Source organism: Canis aureus, chromosome 26 (assembly GCF_053574225.1).
Source record: "Canis aureus isolate CA01 chromosome 26, VMU_Caureus_v.1.0, whole genome shotgun sequence".
Lineage (NCBI taxonomy): Eukaryota > Metazoa > Chordata > Mammalia > Carnivora > Canidae > Canis > Canis aureus.
Window position 1 is genome coordinate 22,106,042 of NC_135636.1, and position 19,932 is coordinate 22,125,973.

Consider the following 19,932-nt stretch of genomic DNA (forward strand, 5'->3'; position numbering starts at 1 on the left):
ATCTTGACCAATATTGCTTTTTGGTTGAGGTATTATAAATTTGGTCAACTGATTATAAATTTTATGGAGGCCAATTAGACATGTTGAGATGTTAAAATTCCTGTGGTATTGGATTCTGAGGTGCTCCTCAGAGTGCAAGAATTGAAGTAGCGGCTTTTGACATGTTGACATGTGAGTGCCTACCTCTGCAGCTGAGACACAGCCCACAGAGACGGATCTGGGCAGGGAGCAACCAACTGGCCTCCTTGGGTCTCAGCATCCGAGTGGTATATCTTGTAGTCCACTTCTGAATTCACAGCCTTGTTAGCAGTATCCCATTTATGCATACTGGGTCCTTTATCAGAGTCACCAGAATTTCCAGGGTATAGGCTGTCATGATTTTAGACTTCCATTATCCAGGAAATGATGATCATCTTTTGAAATGAATAGCAAGGAGCATTAACACTCAAGGCTTTTTAACATCTATAGCAGTACTTTTTACTGATGGCTAGTGAACTGTTGTCTCGTTTATGCTAGACACTTACTTACCTGTTTGAAAATCTTTTTCACTGTCTAAACTTTGATACATTAGTATTTCCTTGGATGCTAGTGATATAGGATATCTTCCTGTTTAACTGGCTGATTTTATGAAATGACAAGTTTGGAGAGAAGAGCTACCATGTATTGAATGATGCTAAATGGTCCAGGCTTTGGGCTGTATGATTCAAAGAGCGGGTCACATTTAGCCCTCACCGAAACCCGATTAGAGAGGTGCTACCACTGTCTCTGTTTTAGAGAAAAAGAAAATGAAATTTCTGTCTTCTGTCTTGAATTCATGCAAAGAAAACCTCATGCTGCCCTTTGGGATCTTGCCCTTTTTTTTGTTTTTTTAATTTTATTTGAGATAGAATGAGTGAGAGAGAGAGCGAACAAGAGCGAGAGTGCACACACAAGCAGGGGGAGAGGGAAAAACCAGATCTCCATCGCAGGGAGCCTGATGTGGGGCTCAATCCCAGGACCTTGGGATCATGACTTGAGCTGAAGGTGAACATTTAACTGATTGAGCCACCCAGGCACCCCGGGGGTCTTGCTTTTTAGAGGGCATTGAAAGGCTGTCTCTGAACACCTGACTGAATTAACAATGAAACCTTGCAGGAGAGGAGGAGTAGGGGCCAGAGAAGATCATCCCACATATATTCTCCATATTCATGTTTTCTTAATTATAGTGAGCTATTAGTTTTCAAATACTTATTTTATATAAAACTTCTGGTATCTCTTAATACTCTTGAGCTCCTTATGATAAATGCTGGTTAACATGGTGTTAACTGCAAGATACCCATCTTGGAATATACTCAAAGGGATTTATTTCTGAAAGGACCAGAAGGATAATGCCTTGAGTCATGAACCATGAATCTGTAAGATAGCACTGGGACCCACGCCCAGTACATTCTGAACTTGACCCCAGTACTGTTGGGATTCTTCAGTGAGGGATGCTGAGGGAATTGAACTTTGTTTATAGTGAGGGTATTTGGAACAAGGATGAAGTAACTACAAGTAAACGGTTTAGAAATATCAGCATTTTGTTGTTTTACAGATTCCCCACAAAATATGTTTACAGAATCATGTGAAGTAGTTGCAGTGGTATTGGCAAATCACTGTTAATCACAATTTCAGAAAGTCAGTTTCTGGTAATTTCTAAAGAGCAGCCCTGTTTTTCCTGGGAGGCCATGTAGCATGGTGGCAAATGCAGTCTTTGTGTTCAGCTCTTGAGTCACTCACTCAGTCCCTCAGTGTCTCTACCCCCTCATCTGTAAAATGGGGTTATGATAACACGTAACTTCCCAGGGCCCTTGCACAGAGGACAGGAGAGTATAAAATAGCTTGAGGCTTTTAGGAAGCAGAGATTGCCAAAATGCGAAAACAGTCCCAAGTGAACTAGTTCACTTGCATAGTTCAACGTGTACCACTTGAATATCCCACCTGGCTTGGCACTGGGTTCTTTAGCTCCCCATTGTTTCAACAGCTGTCACCAAGTTTGTTAAATAGAAGATCAACTTATTTCCATAATGTTGAAATTTATTTTTTTTAGATTTTTTTTTTTTATTCATAGAGACACACACGGGGCGGGGGGGGGGGTGGGCAGAGACACAGGCAGAGGGAGAAGCAGGCTCCACGCAACAAGCCTGATGTGGGACTTGATCCCGGGTCTCCAGGATCACACCCCGGGCTGCAGGCGGCGCTAACCGCTGCGCCACCGGGGCTGCCCGAAATTTATTTTTAAAGTAAAAGACCTCCTTTAAACTTTCAATCCTTGTGGATTCTCTTTAAAATTAAGATACTAGTAGTTCTTGTAAAAGGTGGTTCTCTTTGGAGTAGATTAAACAAGAACACAGCGTAGGTTATTTTTGAAGCTGGGGAGAGAGATGGGGTGGGCATTCCATATTTCCACTTTTATACATGTATGGAAAATTGTGTAATACAAATTTTTTTAAAGATTTTATTTATTCATGAGAGAAACACAGAGGAGCAGAGACACAGGCAGAGGGAGAAGCAGGCTCCATGCAGGGAGCCCGACGTGGGACTTGATCCTGGGTCTCCAGGATCATGCCCTGGGCTAAAGGTGGCGCTAAACCGCTGAGCCATCCGGGCTGCCTTGTGTAATATAAACTTAAGAGAATAATTGAGACATACCTTTTTGTTGCTACTCTTTCATTCTCTGGTATTGATTGTGGCTTTGAAGAAATCAGGCCAGTTTTGTTTTCTTCTTTTTATCAGCACCTTGATCTTTTTGCCTGTATTTTGGATTCTTTATCTTTGATATTCAGTAACTTTACTTAGGTATGTTTTGATGTTGACCATTCTGGGTCAGGATTTTTTGGCACTTGGAGTATTTAGCATTAAAGGTCCAGTTACTCTAGGAAAGCTTTCTTGAATTCTGTCTTTATTTTTTGTTTTAGTCTGTTCTTTTAGTTTTCTTATTTGGGGGCTCCAGTGAGAGATATTTTGAATCTCCTTTGCTTGCCTTCTCTGGCTGTCCTTTATCTCTAATCTTTTTTTCTCTTACATGATTTGATACCCCTCCCCCCCTACTTCCAGCCTGTGACCCTTACTCTGTTTTCTCTTTATGTCTGTTTTCTCTTGTGCTTTTATCACTTCCACTATTTATTCCTTTTTTAAAAAAAATTCTATCCAAATTCTGTCAACATATTCTATTTCCCTTTGCTCTTAAATTTGTTTTAAGGTTTTTTTTTTTTCTTTTTTTTTTTTTTAAGATTTTATTTATTTATTCATGAGAGACACAGAGAGAGAGGAGACACAGGCAGAGGGAGAAGCAGGCCCCATGCAGGCAGCCTGAGGTAGGACTCGATTCGGGACTCCAGGATCACGCCCTAGGCTGACAGCGGGTGCTAAACCGCTGAGCCACCCAGGGATCCCATAAGGTTTTTCTTAATACAGTTGATTGTTTTATTGAGTTTTGAAAATGTCCGAGTCTGAGCAACATTGGTGGTATGGTGGTAAGCATGACTGCCTTCCAAAATATCTGAATAGTTTTTCATCAATTCATTGAGTACTTTGTGGGTCTTTTTTTTTTTTTTTTTTTTTTAAAGATTTTATTTATTTATTCATGAGAAACACAGGCAGAGGGAGAAGCAGGCTCCATGCAGGGAGCCCGACGTGGGACTCCATCCCGGATCTCCAGGATCAGGCCCTAGGCTCAAGGTGGAACTAAACTGTTGAGCCACCGAGGCTGCTCTTTGTGGGTCTTCTAATTTGCAACCATATCCTTTAGTTTTTGGAATTTTTTCTTTTTGATTAATTCCTATATTGTTTTCCTTGTTCTGTTCTGACTTCTAAAAGCTTATTTCTTTTTAAAAGATTTATTTATTTGAGAGCGAGAGCTTGTGAGAGTTGTGGGGGGCAGTGCAGAGGGAGAGAGAATCTCAAGCAGACTTGGTGCTGAGCACAGAGCCCAACATGGGACATATCCCATGACCCATGAGATCATGACCTGAGCCCAAAGCAAGAGTCAGACGCTCAACTGAGCCACCCTGGCATCACTAGACAAACTCTTAAGAACAGGATATTCCAGGGCATCTGGGATATTCTATCAGAGCACTTGACTCTTGTTTTTGGATTAAATAATGATCTCAGGGCTGTGATTCAGCCCTGTGTCGGGCTCTATGTTCAGCATGGAGTCTGTTTCTTCCCCCCCATCTGCTCCTCCTTGCTCACTCTTCTCTCAAATAAGTAAATAAAACCTTAAAAAACAGAAGAAAACAAGATATTCTAAGAACTCACAGGTTGTCTCCCAATTACCAGGCAAAGACTGGGCCATTTTTTGACGTGTGGGGGCTTGGACAACCCAGACTTGCTGAATTAATCTTTTCTTGCACACCAGTACATAACCACATTTTTCACACGCATGTATTTTCTCTACCATCCCTACAAACAAATTTTTAAAAGGCATATGCAATCCATTTTAAGTCCTTCAGGAATGTAAACCCGCCAATATCCATTGTTTAGAAAGGAAGAAAAAGTTTTCTGAAAGGTCAGCCTCAGTTCTCATTTGGAGTAGCTCAAATGTCAACTTACATCAGACATTTACCTTTAGGCTTTAGAAGGTGAGGCTGTGGGCAGCCCGGGTGGCTCAGCGGTTTAGCACTGCCTTCAGCCCAGGGCGTGATCCCGGAGACCTGGGATCAAGACCCACATCAGGCTCCCTGCGTGGAGCCTGCTTCTCCCTCTGCCTGTGTCTCTGCCTCTCTCTCTCTCTGTGTCTCTCATGAATAAATAAATAAAATCTTAAAAAAAAAAAAGTGAGGCTGAATTGTGTCACTTCTTTTGTTCAAGGTATTTGGCCCCCCAGATCCCCATCTCCGTCTGCACAGGAAGTCGATTGACAAACAGGGAGTCTGTGTCTTTCTGTGGACCATATCCATGGATAAGAGGGCATAAGTGGGGCTGGAGAAGTCAGAATGGTCATCTTTTACTTTTGTTTCCTGTTAGGTTTTTTTTTTTTTTTTTAAGTTACAATAGACTTAAAAAAAAATGTGCCTCTCAGAGTCTGAGAAATTTTTCATAGAGTTTTAGAAGAGTTTTGAAGTTCATAGAGTTTTGAAGAGATGTAGGAGGATTTGAGGTTACCTTGACTTTTCTGTTTAGCTTAGAAGTAATGCAGATATTGGCTGAAAACATCCAGACTATAACCTAAAGTGTTCAGTCTTTGTGAAGATTTTGGCTCAAAAAGCATGCAACACAAAAGTCTGTAGTAATGGTTGGGGAGAGAGAAAGAAAAAAAAACTGTCCCCTAAAGTATAAATACATCTTTAGTCTTTTTTTTTTTTTTTTTTTTTTAAAGATTTTATTTACTTATTCATGAGAGACACAGAGAAAGAGGCAGAGACATAGGCAGAGGGAGAAGCAAGCTCCCTGCAGGAAGCCCGATGCAGGACTTGATCCCATGACCTGAGCCAAAGGCAGACGCTCAATCACTGAGCCACCTAGGCATCCTGTTTATTAGTCTGTTTGTTTTTTTAAGATTTTATTTATTTATTCATAGACACAGAGAAAGAGGCAGAGACACAGGGAGAGGGGGAAGCAGGCTCCATGCAGGAAGCCCGATGTGGGACTTGATACCGGGTCTCCAGGATCACACCCCAGGCTGCAGGCAGCACCAAACCGCTGTGCTACCAGGGCTGCCTTTTAGTCTGTTTTTAAACAAAATTGGAATCCTCCTGTGTCCTTTTTGAATTTGCTCTTTTCACTCACCATTGTGTCAGAGCATCAGTGCTTTGAATAAGAGGATGTAGGACTTTTTTTTTTTAAGATAGAGATCTTTCTCCTTGCAGGTATGGGGTGGAGCAGAAAGGGCAAATTAGTGCTCTCTGTTTGAAAGTGCTCAGCATTTTATCACATTTTTTCCTTTGGGGTGCCACTCAAGGACGACTCATGCTAGGGTATTTCTTTGTGGACACCCTTTCCATGTAGGGTGTCCCCAGCAAGCTGGGTGCTCTTGCTGGTAGGTCAGTGACAAGGGATACTGAGCCCCCAAACTCTGAGGACAGATTGTCTAGCTGAGTGTGTTGAGCATTGTATCAGAGGCAGGCAAAGAGAGTGGCCCCCACATTATAAAGTTGTTTTTCAGTAACAGCCGCCTGTGCTGAGCTGAGTTCATACTGGTTTTCACTTTTATTAAGTAATTCCTTTTCTCCTTGTTGCTCTCAGAGCTCTCTTGCCGAAACCTTGGATAGCACTGGCAGTCTAGACCCCCAGAGATCGGACATGATTTACACCATAGAAGATGTCCCGCCCTGGTACCTGTGCATTTTTCTGGGGTTACAGGTAAGATGGTTCCTTTAGGATGTAACCACCCAGCAGACGTTTGATTTGTCCGAATTCTTTAAAAATTCAGTTTTGATTTTTATTTATTGACGACTTTATTACAAATTATTCTTTTAAGAATGATAACTGGGACTTGCTAGCATTCATTTCATAGTAGCGAAAGGAAGAAAAGAACAGGAGGAAGAGGTTGACCTGGGAATAGAGGAAGGAAAATGTTAAAGGAACAAGCAAGATGAGTGATGCGGCAGGAAGGAGGAAGGACCATGGAGATACAGAAAGAGGAGAGGGAGGGAAGAGAAGTTTTGATCTTCATTCCTATTTCTGCAGTCCAGTCATGGTCAGTTCTTCCATGACACGTGGGTGACACCAAGAAGTGCCATGTTGGCCAGGATGTATGTGGGAGGTTTCAGCCTTATCTGTAAGAGAAGGGAGACATTGCTGTGGTAGAAGCTTCGTCTGCTGTGGATTGCAGTGGGAGCAGAGTGAGTAAGCCAGCAGACAAGGGAGCACCAGGTGGGAGGTGACACAGGCTGACACAGAGCCCATGCATCTTGAGTATTTTCCTCCTCTCTCTCAGTACTTTTTGCCACTTAAGGATTGGAGTGGGGCCTTTGGAGAAGGGCATAAGTTGGGGGCCCCTTTCCCCCGGCCTGTATCTGGTTGGTGGTTTTAGCCTGGACTCTCTTCTGAGGTTTGACTTGACTTCCCTTTCTTCCTTTCTCAAGTTGGAATGGGCTGTTCAACCTGAGGCATTTCAGATGCTGAGAAAATTGGTCCTATTGCCCAGACAGGTGTAGTCACTTGGGGTGGGGGTGTACCTGGAGACCTTTGACGCTTCGGTCCAGTTTCCAATACTCTTCGCACCCCTGCCTGCACCTTGCACACAGGCCTCAAAGCACTTGGTCACCTGGACTGGAAGTTGTCTAATGAAGGAGGACTCAAATAGCCAAAGGAGTGAAGTCGTCTTTAGCTTGGGCTGAGTACCCTGAATCAGGTTCAGGAAACTCACCTTTAGAAATGTTTATATTATAGATGTCTGATAAAGAAGTATTCCCTGGTCAAATGGGATCGGGAAATCTTGCATAAGTCCTGCTTTTCTTGATGATATGGAGTCTTCTTAAGCTTGTGAGCAGTTCCCCACATGGAACACCTAATAGTGTTGTATGGTTGAGCATCGGGCTGTAAGTAACCCATTTTGGCAAACATGAGCAGAGATGGGGAACTTGGGAAGGAAGGTAGGAAGTTTGCTGAACAGACAGAAGGAGTGTGACCAGTGAGTGCCAGGGATGTCCCACCAGGGCTGAAAAAGTTGGGGACCAGGCCCCAAAGGAGGAGTCGGGGATGGGTGCTTTCTGGAGGGTTCCCACAGCTACCATACACCCATAATCCTTCTCTGATGGTAAACAATGCCAGACCCTTAAAAAGATGGAAAACACCTTGAGCAATGAAGCATGTGTAACTTTAATCCACAGATCTGAGAGAATAAAAAAAAAAAGGCCGGTTGATTATCTCAAAAATATAGAATTCCACATAAAATATTGACAAATCCTGGAAGAAAAAACTAGTGAGACTAACTAGGGTTTGTTTCAAGAATGGTTCCATGAAATAAAATTCATGTCAACAGATTAAAGGAAAAAGATCTCAGATTTTAGCAATTGATGCTACAAAAGCATCTGAACAAAGCAGATATTCCCAGCCAGAGTTATGTAAATAAAACCTCACCTGTGCAGGCCTGAACTCAGGTGAGCTGAAAGACGGGAAAACATACCAGAAAGGAGAAACACTAAAGAAGAAAGAGGATTTGGCACAGGGTATGCTTGTGTGCCCCAAGCACCAGAGATCCTTCTGGTGGACCATTTAAGAAAAATAATGGTGGGGCGCGGGGTTGGGGTGGGGGCAGTTCAGTTAGAATTAGAGACAAAGAAGGGTTTCCTGTCTTCCTGACCACCTCCTTCATCCACAGCACTACCTGACGTGCTTCAGTGGCACCATCGCCGTGCCCTTTTTGCTGGCTGACGCCATGTGTGTGGGGTATGACCAGTGGGCCACTAGCCAGCTCATCGGGACCATTTTCTTCTGTGTGGGAATTACAACCTTACTGCAGACAACGTTTGGATGCAGGTGAGATTGGGATGCTGAATTGGGATACTGAAGCCCCCTGAGGCATGGAGCCAGGCCACTCACCCAGGGCTGCTCGGAAGGACTGGCTGGAGCTCGCAGGGGGTGTCCTAGTGGCCACTGCCCCCCACCCCCCAACCCTGTGTTGGTTTCCTTGGTGGAGGGATCAGCCTCCCACTCAGGTGTGTAAGCTGGAGACTCAGACTCACTCTCATCTCCTTCCAGATTCCCAGTGGGCAAGTCTCATTCTCTCCAGGATCCCCTTCCTGTCCCCCTTCCTTTAGCTCAGATCTGGAGGTGCTTCACTCATGCCCCATGGTTCTCTCCTCTCTGCTCTGTGGGGACACCATCTCCCCCAGGCAGTCTTGCTAACATTGTGTCTTTCTCTGTGCTGCTGGGCAGCAACCCCACTCTCTGTTCCAAAATCTGACTGTCTGACTGCCCCACCCTGTAGGCTTCTCCCTTGCTGTGTCCCACCATCCCCTGGGTGGGGCCCACCTCTGAGCCCCACACTCACCCTGGGCAGAGTTCCTCCCCGAGCCTGCTGTTGGAACCTGCTGTACTTGTGCTCCCTCAGCAACTGGTAAACCCTGCCTGTCCTCCCACCTTGTCCCTCCTGCTCTGTGAAGCATCCCTGTCTCCCCAAGGCTGCTGTCATGGCCTCCCCTGAATCCCCGCACATACATCTTATGTATAGTCTCCTAGTGTGGCTCTTATGCCACTTTGTCCTTTTTTGTTGTCATGTCTTTTCCCACTGGATTGTGCTCCCCTCATTAGTGCCAGGGCTCTGGCTTGTCCACCTAGATCCGTCCAGGTCTGCCTCCTCCTGCAGGCTTCTCGTTCCTCTCCTTTCTCCTCTTCACCCTCGTCACAGTACAGCCTCCTTCTTTGTCCCCAGCTCTGCTCATGGTGTGGAGACTGCTGAGGCGGGACTGTCCCCAGGAGAGGGGGCAGCAGAGGACACTTGAGAAAGTTCTGTCCCTTGCCCCGTTAGAGACAGCCTGAGGAGGCTTCTGCCTTTCCTGCTGGGGGAACAAGAGGGAGAAGTCACAGAAGGCAGCTTGGGAATCATGGACTGTACTCTGAGGAGTAAGAGTCCTCAGAGACCTCAGGAGGGCTGCCCTTACTTGGGCCAGGAGAAATTCCAGAAGGGCTGTGAGTAGTGCTGAGGCATTCTGGTTGGCAGTGCCGGCACCAGCCTGGGAGGGGATGGGGTAGCTCCCTGGCAGGTCTGCTGATGGATGGAAGGCTGGGGGGCTGCCCAGCAGTTGGAGGGCAGGAGTTCTGCCCCTCCAGGACTGCCTATAGCCGTTACTCTGAGCACATCCCTTACCTCAGAGGGTGAATCTCCTTAGAGGATCTGTGAGGGGAGGAGCAGGTGTCATTGACCTGCTGCGGGGAGGGAATGCATTCTGGGCATTCCACAGAGGACTTGAGTTACTGTCTCAGAGCCAGGTAGGGAAATCTGGCTGGGAGCATCTTTCAGTCTTTTGATAAAGCATTTGAGGCTCTACATTTCAAGCCTAGAGTGTATTAAAAAGCTTTTGTTGACTGACTCTGGAGCCTTACCTGGTACATAGTCCACTGGTTCTCTGGTTGGGGAGTTGTTCTTTTTCTAAACTGTTGATGCACTGGGGGGCTTGTAGCATAAACCATCTATAAATTGGGCAGTGCTCACAGTTGAGAATTGCTGGTCTGTCTGAAGAGCAGAGGGAATGCATATGTCTGTTTTGTGGTAAAATATGGACTGTTGGCTGCTCTGCCCTGGTCTCATGCCAAGGAGGCTAATCCTGACTGACAGTTGAGCCTGGCAGCCACAGGCAACTGTGCTGTTGACATAGAAGGGAAGGTTGGGGTCTTTGGGTAAGGACCCTCATTTATGGGAGGGCACTCATTCAGGACCCTCTTGCCCATTCTCAGGGCATGAGAGACCTAAACAGAGCAGCTTGGATCTGTGCACTTCAACCCCATGGCCATGCCCCCCCCACCGCCGCCCCCAGCAGTTGAGCAGAGAAAGAACAGGAGAGGGATTTGAAATACCTGCTGGAATGGCTCAGAGACCCAGCATGCAGAGCTGCAGTGTGTATGCACGTGCAGACGTTTGTGAGTGCAACGTGAGTGCGTGTGTTACCCAAGGGGCTTGGTGAGTATAGCTTTCTTTGCTCTGTTTCGAGGGGCGTATCAGGGAAGCCCCACCTGTGTCCTTGTGTGGTGTGAGAAGCAGCGGGTCCCATTCCCACTGTGGTATGGCCATTTGCTTAGCCATAAATTGGGAAGTGGGTGTCACGTCTGCCAACCACATTAGCGAATACGTGCTGCTGGGGCAGGATGATGTGTTGAATGAAGGGCTTCCGTGTGGTTTTGTCTTGGGATGTGGATTTTCTATGGCTGTGTGCGTTGGCGTCCATACTTTTAACCTGGGAAAAGAGGGGGAGAAAACTCCTGACCTGCTCCCACAGATTCGTAGCGAACAGTCCATGTGTAAGGCACTGGGTGACGGTGCCAGTTGTGGAGGTGTTGAAGTGAGCATGTGCTGTGGAGCAAAAAGGGCAGCCACCTGCACCCTTTATAGTGATGTCCTGGGGATTTGAAGGGAGAGTCCAGGGAAGGTGATAGCATGTGAGGTCTTGAAGACTCAGAATAGGCTCCTGGCCCAGGAGGGTTGAAAGAACATTTTCTGTCCTGGGAAGGGCAAGGGCAAAGGCAGGAAGTCAGCCTGCTGAGTCCTCTCCCTCCACCGGAGGCCGGGCTGTGGGCCAGTCTCTGATGCTTGGGCCTTGGGACGGGGCAGGGGAACTTGCTAGGGCTTTGTTGGCAAGACACTACTGGGGCTGTGCCTTGAGAGACATTACCTGGATGCAGTGTAGAGGGGGTGATGGGCCAGATTCAGGGGACAAGGGATATCTAAGAGAAAGGCAGTGGGGATCCGTGCAAGGATTCGGGAGGGGAAATAGGAATGAGGATGTTAGAGGTGATAGTCCCTGTGTGGGATGGTAGCTAGCCAGAAGGTGGTGGGGAGAGACGGATGGATGGAGGCAGAGTGAGAGAGAGAGAGTGTGTGTGTGTGTGTGTGTGTGTGTGTGTGTGTGTTTGGGGGATTGAGTGATGAGTTCAACTGTAACCTTGCATTCTAGAAGTCCCTTCCTGCTTTTGATCCTAAGATGGAAAGAAAAACATGAGTGTACCTTGAGTGTTTTGATTAAAGGATATGATTGAATGAATTTGAGCAGCTGCCTTTGGGGCTGGGGAGTGTGGCAGAGCAGCCCACATGTCACCCCCCTTGGGTTCCTGGCCCTTCTTGCACTGAGCTAACTCTTGCTCTCCTTCTCTGTGCCAACAGCACTTTTTTCTTGCCTGGGATCCTTGCTTCCAGTGTTGTGGATTCCAACTCTGCAAAGCCTCAAGCTCTTATTGATAAATTCTTTTCAGTATTTGTCCACCATATATCTGAGGGACTGCTGAGCACGGGTGAACCAAGATGGTGAAGTGGATGAGGGGCACTCCCCTCCCTGCCTGGCTAGTCACCACCTCTGGGGTTGGTTTGCTGCACCTGGTTATTCACATGTTCCATCTACCCACCCTTCACCCTTTCCAGTAGAGCTCTGAATTCCCTAACCCCTGCTCTTCCCCTCCTTCCACTGGGCCCCATTGGGCAGGGCTCCCCTCTCCAGTGGAACCACCTACTGTGCCCCTGGCTCGTTTCCTGTAGGTTGAGTGAGAGAAGAGCAGAAATCCCAAGAGTGGCCAGATACCCCACTGCCTCCCCTGCACACCCCCTCCTCCAGTATTTCCAGCAGAGCAAGGCTGGCGGTCAGATCTCAGAGTGAGGACCCATCCATGATACTCCGAACACCTGGCTCCTACTCGGGATGGGGAAGCGGGTGTGTGTCCCAGGGTCTGTTCCAGAGGCTCACCAAGTCGATGCTGCCAGAGCTGCCTGCTTTGCCCGTGCTGGCTCAGATAGAGTCATGATGCGTGTGTTAGGTATTGGGTATGGTTAATTTGGCAGTGTAGTAATGTTGCTTTAATTATGAATAAACAGTAAAAATGAAATATTACAGTTTTAAGGAAAACTAATTTAGGATTGCAACAATAAAGGTAATGATGTGTTTTTAAAAAATTAAGTTGGATATTTTAATGGAAACTATAATCCCATAGGTGGTCAGAACCTACAGTACCCAGTGTAAAGCATTAGCTGAAGGCATGTGGTCAATAATGGTTTCTTTTCCCTTCATACATGAGGGTTGCAGAGAGCCCAGGAAGTGAGAGGGACCTACTCAGCCCTCTGGCCTTGGGCAGATGACCTCCTAAGCTCTATTTCCATTTGTGAAAAATGAGAAGCTGGTCTTCTGAAGGTGTCCTGTCGATGACATTTTGCCATTATTGTGCATATAGATTATTACAAGCTTCTATTACGTGCTTACGTTTGAGAAGTTGAGTATGAGTAAGAGTCACATAGAAATTCCTCTAGTTCTGCTGGATGCTAACGTGGACCTCATCATAGGCTGTGAATTACCACCATAACAGACTTGTGTTTTTGCTTCCTGATCACAATAGAATCAAACAAATAGATCGAGCAGTTGGGGCAGAAGGGATGGCCAGGTTGGGACCGTGTAGGAGGGAGGCCTGATGGAGGGGAGAGAGGGGTTTATTCCCAGTGTCATAACTGTAAGGATGGTAGGTGGCCTGTGCGTGTGTGTGTGTGTGTGTGTGTGTGTGTGCGTGCGTGCATGTCTGTGTGTGTATGTGTTTGCAGTTTAGTGCCCATTTCTTTAGGCTTACAGTAGCAAAAGGAAAAGAATTTTGTGTTCAGCTGTCATGATTTCAGATCATGTAGTGTCTGAGTTCTGTAATTTCTTTGCGTATTTTCCCCACCTCCTACTGAGTACCCAGTACTCCATTGCACTGGACGCGGTGGGTGCTTGGAACCTAAAGACCTGCTGTGGTCTCTACCTGTGAGGAGTGGGCCCTTTCCTTTGAGGAAGCTGGGAGGACCACAGGTCTACAGCAGAAGAGGGAGGGAAGTGTCAACCTCCCTGACCTGTGGGCTGTGCCCAGGTCATCCCTCCTCATTTCATATGGGCACCCTGCTGAAGAGTGGGGTGCTGTTCCTGGAAGCCTGTTTCATTCCATTAAAATAACCATAATTGGCGGGGAAACAATGGCAGTGAAGCCAATGTGTGCTTCCACAGACCTGGGCATGAGCTAGGAGCACCAGCTTTGGGGTGCTACATCGTGAAGTCTCCTTTGGGGGCGTTACCCCCGGTGGGCTGGTTGAGGCCACCCCATGTGTGCTGCAGACCCTCCTCCCTTCACTGCACACCTGCCCCTGCACGAAGTGGTGTCCTTTCCTCCAGGGACTATGTTTTGAAATAGTAGTTGTGGGTCTCAGCCCCTGACACTGTGTGACTGCTGTGGCTTTAGTGCTTCCCAGAGCCTCTGCCTGCTGGGGGCAAAAGTTCTGCAAAGGCTGCTGCTACCACCTCCTTCCTCCCCACTTGCCCTTTGACCTTGACCCCTTGCACTTTGCTTTCAGCAAGGTCTTTATTGCTGAGTTTTCTCAAGTGAGGTTTCAACAATTCTCATTTTGGTTAGTTTGTGATGTCAATCCCAGGAACTCCTCAGGCTTGTTCCGAGAATTAATGCAAAGCTTTGAAATCCTAAGAAATCAGGGCAAGTTTGTTCAGATTCCCCCATGTACCCCCACCCCCATTACAGTGTTAGCCAGCTGGCAGCAGTATTGCCTCCCCTGGCTTTGGGGAGGACTCAGCTGATGCATCACCTTGGCTGCTGTTGCCTCTTAAAACAGACTCCAAGTGTTGGTATATCTCTAAACTTCTCAGAGTCCTACCACCTCACTCCCAGGTGTCAGTGCAGAGCTGGGGGTGAAGGAGGACCCTTGAACCCTGCCCCTTATCTGCCACACCCACCCTTCTCCACTTCCCCGGAGGCATGGCAGGTGCCATGTCGGGGGTTCCTCAAGAGGTGCCTGGGGCAAAAGACTGGGAGACCTCACTCTGAGCTCTCCCACAAAAGAAAAGACTGCAGGTAGACCCTTCCCAGAGGAACCCCTCCTGTTCATCACAGGCCTGCTGCAGGCATACACAACTTTCCTTTGCTGAGAAATGGTAGGAATTGGGCTGAGGGAGTCCTAGTAGCTGGTGTGGCAACCCATTCTCTAACCTTGTCTGTCCTGAAGAGGGCACTCCCCTGTCTCTCACCTCCCTGAGTTCTTGGGGCCTGTATGTGGTAAGTGCTTGCTGAGTACAGGGGTGGCTGTAGGATACCTCCAGCTTTCAGGTCTGGGGCTTTGAACTCGTGAAACTTATAAGGGTAGAGGGAAGCAGTGGGGGTGATTGGGCTGTCTCCTGCATTCTGTTTCTGTATATGCATTTGGGGCATACATGCAGTTTTTTGAACCACTTGAGAGTAAAGTTGTAGATGGCATGTTGGCTCACCCATAATACTCTATTAGGACTGAGGGTCCCTTGTGTAACCATTTACCACACCTGAGAATATTGTCGTTCCACTGTATCATCTAACATGCAGGTTATCTAATATCCCGGGTTGTCCCTGAAATATCTTCCTTAGCTGTTCCTCCCACTTCGCTGAACCCGGATGCAACCAAGGTCATGTGGTATATTTGTTTATTATGTCTCTCTGATCTCTTAATAATGAGCTGTTCTCACCTCTTTCCTCCATAGTGTTGCCTTCCTAAGGTGCCCAGGCCATTGTCTTGTTGAGCATCCAGTGGCCTGAATTTGTCAGATTGTGTCCTCAGGATGGTATTTGATTTTTTTTTTTTTTTCTCCACAATCTCTCTTCTCTGTTGTAAACTAGGGGATGGAACGAGAGGTACATTTAGATTCAGGGTCAGTGGGTTTGCCAAAATTATCATAGGGATGATAGTCTTTTGTATTCTGTCCATGAAGCCACACACAGTACCAGGTGGCAGGTTTTTTTTCCCTAAATAAAAAAAAATTGCTGTCCATTTAACTCAAATTTTGGGTGCTATGTTACAGAACTGGAAGCCGGTAAGAACTTGGAGGTAATGACCTTGGAGGGAACTTTGCCTTGGTCCCCTAACCAGCCGTATCGGAGAGCTTTGGCCTCAGCTGGCATCATGCCTCTCCCAGTTTTCCAGCCTTGTGACTGCACAAGCTATCTGGTCTCTCCAAGCCCCCTTCCCTCATCTGTAAAATGGTGATTAATAATGATGAAATTGTTAGCATCGAATGAGATAATGCTTGGAACCTGTCCACACCTGCCTGTTGGCTTATTTTAGTGCACCTTCTGAAAGGGAAAGACGCAGGTGGGTGCAGGTGAGGCAGGAGTGCAGTGGGCAAGGGCTGGGCTGTCTGGCAGAGCAGCATGTCCTTGATGCATGTAGCAGGTGGTTGAGTGCACTGCTCACCACACTACCAGCATCCTCTGACCAAGGTGGGCCCCTGAATTTGTTTCAGGTGATCAGAAAATGGTTAGGTCTTTATCTAGCTTCTCCTGCGGCCTGAGCACCCACCACCACCTCTTAGCTGAGGCTGTTCAAGGTTAGCTCCATGAGCACCAGCTTTTCTAGGTGATTTCTCCTTCGGTTGACATGCTGTTTCTCTGTGAGTATTTCTGATGTTCCCAGGGAGTAGGAGACTGGCAGAGTCCTCTTAGTACATGTGGGGTTAATGAGTTCAGTTCTCCATAAAAGTGTTTTAGGCTAACAAACTCTTTACTGGAAATAGTTGATACTATCATGTTTGACAAAGAGGTTATCAAAATTGCATCCAACTAGCCCTCCTAAATTCCTGTACTCTGTCTGGACAAAGCCTCTGGCTGTGAGCTGTGGCTTGGGAGGGAAGCTGGTTGGCTGCTTCCCGCCAAGGATCTCCAGGACTCTAATTGGAAGTGCTGATAGTTCATCTAATTTTTGCATTTGCCTGTAAAACCAGAATAGCATGAACTTGAAGATAAAAGGTTACACTTGGCTTTAGTGAGGTGTTTTTTTTTTTTTTAATCAACTCAGAATGCATTAGAAATCCAAGTGCAAGAATCATGAAACTGTGTAAGTATTAGAATAATACAAGGGTAAATTCTTTTATAACCTAGAAGTAGGGAAAGCCTTTTTTAAAAAAATTTTTAAACATTTTATTTATTCATGAGAGACAGAGGCAGAGACATAGGCAGAGGGAGAAGCAGGCCTCCTGTGGGGAGCCTGATGCAGGACTCGATTCCAGGACCCCGAGATCATGACCAGAGCTGAAAGCAGACGTCCAACCACTGAGCCACCCAGGAGCCCCTGGAAAGACTTTTAAACTAGGACTCAAACCCCAGAAACTATAAAAGGATCATAAATCTGATGACTTTAAAACTTTAAAAATTTTAAACTTTATATTGTAAAAATATACCATAACGAAAAATGACAAACTAGGGATGCCTGGGTGGCTCAGTGGTTGAGCATCTATCTTTGGCTCAGGGTGTGATCCCAGAGTTCCGGGATCGAGTCCCACATCGAGCTCCCTGCATGGAGCCTGCTTTCTTTCTGCCTGTGTCTTTGCCTCTCTATCTATCTCTCATGAATAAATAAATAAAATCTTAAAAAAATAATGACAAACTGGAGAAAGTATTTGTCAGGTATCACAGATAAAGTCCAACATTTGTAATATAGAAAGAACTCTTGAAGTATTTTAAAAAGATACCAAAAATTATATAGAATAAGTAGAAGACATGAACAGATCACGGGAGTTATATAATAGTCCCTCTTCATATGTAAGAACAAGTCAATTTATAATAACAGAATATAAACTAAAGCTGCCTTTGAGATACCATTTTTCATATTTGTCAGATTCACAAAAAGGTAAAAATTTTGATGAGCCAAGCCACTCTGATGGCGAGACTCTGTGAGAACAGGCATTTTTATACATTGCTGCCCAGAGTGAAAATAGTTCAACCCTTCTAAAGAATGTTACAATATCTTGAGTACATATGCATTTAACCATTTGATCCAGCAGTCCCACTTACAGAAATTTACTCTGAAGATACACTCCCACAAATGCAATATAATGCCCCAAAACTTACTAATTGCCATATAATCTCTACCAGCAAAATATTTAACAACTTAAATGCCCATCTGTAGGAGACTGGCTGCTGTATGTATATCACACATTAGAGTCCCATGCAGCCTGAGGAAGAATGGGAAAGGCCTCTGAACTAGTATAGGATAGGTTCCAGGATATGTTGAAATAAATTGTTTAAAAAAAAAAAATGGGGATCCCTGGGTGGCACAGGGGTTTGGCGCCTGCCTTTGGCCCAGGGCGCGATCCTGGAGACCCGGGATCGAATCCCACGTCAGGCTCCCGGTGCATGGAGCCTGCTTCTCCCTCTGCCTATGTCTCTGCCCCTCTCTCTCTCTGTATGACTATCATTAAAAAAAAAAAAAAAAAAAAAAAAAAAAATGCACACACGAAGGAATTAAGGATAAATGAGGAATTAAGGAAAATGATTAACTATAGTGAGTAGCTGGGAATGGGGCGATGGGTGGGATGGTAGTGAGACTTTCCTGGTACAGCTCTCTATCTGGTTTGATTTTTTTAAACTATACAAATATTCAACATATTCAAAACATAAAGTCTAAAAGGATGAAGAGCAAATCCTGAAATTGAATTACAGAAACATGAGAGCCTAACTATATGTCAAATTGCTAACCATACAGAATTCAATCACAGACTTCAGAACACAGTGCTTTACATGCCCTGAATGGGATTTATTCTAAGGACAAAATAGAAATCTTAATAGGCTTAATTATCCTAGTCTCATTAGTAGTGATTTTGGTGTAATTCTGGGACTGTGCTGTATGATGTAATAGGATAAAACAAATGAATAGTATGTTGATGATGATGGAAATTGGGACAGTCAATGTAGCAAAAGGAGAGATACAAATACGGAAAGAGGTAATCCAGGGTATTAGACTGAGCTAGAGGTGTCGTTATCACCCCATGATTCACAAATGAATCCTAGCTCTGTTCACTAAAAGCCACCCCAGGAACAGTGAGACCACCTGGTGTTTGATCTTGGTTTCTGAATCCTGCTCTGCACTAAAATGAACCTGGCCTTCCTCCAGTAGTAGACTCCAAGGCCAGGACTGAGAAAAGTGCAGGTTGACCCTGGAGCATCTTGTGCAGAAAACAAAGACTTGCTGGAAGAATAACAAAGACCCACCTGTGGTGGGTGGGGGGAGAGTCACGTCATAAAGAAGGGGAACCTGCTTGAACAGGCTGCTTTGGGCAAGTTTGGGACAGTCTATTAAGAAGAATCATCATAGAAGTGGATTATAAAACTGAATGAAAAAGGAATTCCTGCATCTACAATGACGTTCAAAACAGTAAAAGAAGGAGATAAGGTTGAACAAAAAAAACTCCTTTATGAAAGGCTACTGGTTTAATGTGGATGGAATGACCAAATGGAAGAATTGTAGTTCTTAATCCTGCTATGTAAGAATGTTAGTAAGCTGGTGGGAGTGTAATATTCCTGCAGTGGGGCACCTGATGTCCCGGGCAAGCCTCCTGATGGGATGCTTGAAGAAGTGCGTGGCACCTGAACAGTCTCCTTGCCAGAAGTGTTTAAGCCTGGGTCTGAATGTGACACAAGACACCCAAATGCAATATAAAAACTCTGATTGGATTTGGGGGAGCAGAGGCAGGTATAAGCACTTTGATAAATACATGGATGCAGTTAAATGTGGCCTGAATAGTAGATAACATCGTTAAATTAGTGTCATCCTTGGATGTGACATGGGAGAGTGATGGCTGTAGGAGGGTGTGTTTAATCTTAGGAGATTCGAGCTAGTTTCCAGATAGTGCAGCTGATAGAACATATATAAGAGAAACAATAGGAAAATGTTACCAGTTAGAGTTTCCTTTGACAAACTGTGTTTTGCTTTTCCTTAAGGGACTTAGGGTACACATTCCTGCTGGCAGATTCAATTTTGAAACTATGGCTCCTTGAACCAAAACCTGTTCTGTTTCTTAGAGATTATTTTAAAATTGTGCTGCCATTTAGACTCAAGTAAATATTTATCTAACAATGAAAGATTTTGCATGAACTGGATTGCTTTCTGGTAGATGGAGGAAGCCAGGCACAGAATGCACTTTCTGTGTTGACTGTATTGCTTTACTCATTTTCATTAAATGATTCAGTTCCAGGGAGGTAACATTTCCTACCTTCCAGGTGCTACTTGTAGGGCCCATCCCCTCTTTTAAACTTATTATTAAACTTATTAAAGACATTTCTCCTGATGACACCAGGGAAGATTGCTAGCCCCTGAGACCTGGGGGATTTGTCTGGAAAATTCATGCACGTTTAACTGTCCTCTTTATCCAGTGCTTTTAATCTTTACCTACCCCTCCACCCCCGAAAAAAAGTCCTGTCCCTAATTTGCAGTTACAATCAATATGACAGACTTATTTCAAGTCTAATAAAATTCTTCTCAAAGAATAACATTTGTAA

The 19,932-nt window shown here is 45.5% G+C and overlaps 1 protein-coding gene across 9 annotated transcripts in view; it reads left to right on the top strand.

Moving 5' to 3' along the window:
* SLC23A2 (solute carrier family 23 member 2) overlaps nucleotides 1-19,932 on the top strand; it is a 141,902-nt gene that overhangs the window by 84,925 nt on the left and 37,045 nt on the right. For all 9 annotated transcript variants that reach the window (XM_077872312.1, XM_077872310.1, XM_077872315.1 and 6 more), the window contains 2 exons: nucleotides 6,205-6,321; nucleotides 8,285-8,442. In XM_077872312.1, the coding sequence (XP_077728438.1) occupies nucleotides 6,205-6,321; nucleotides 8,285-8,442 (275 nt within the window). The remainder of the gene's footprint in view (nucleotides 1-6,204; nucleotides 6,322-8,284; nucleotides 8,443-19,932) is intronic.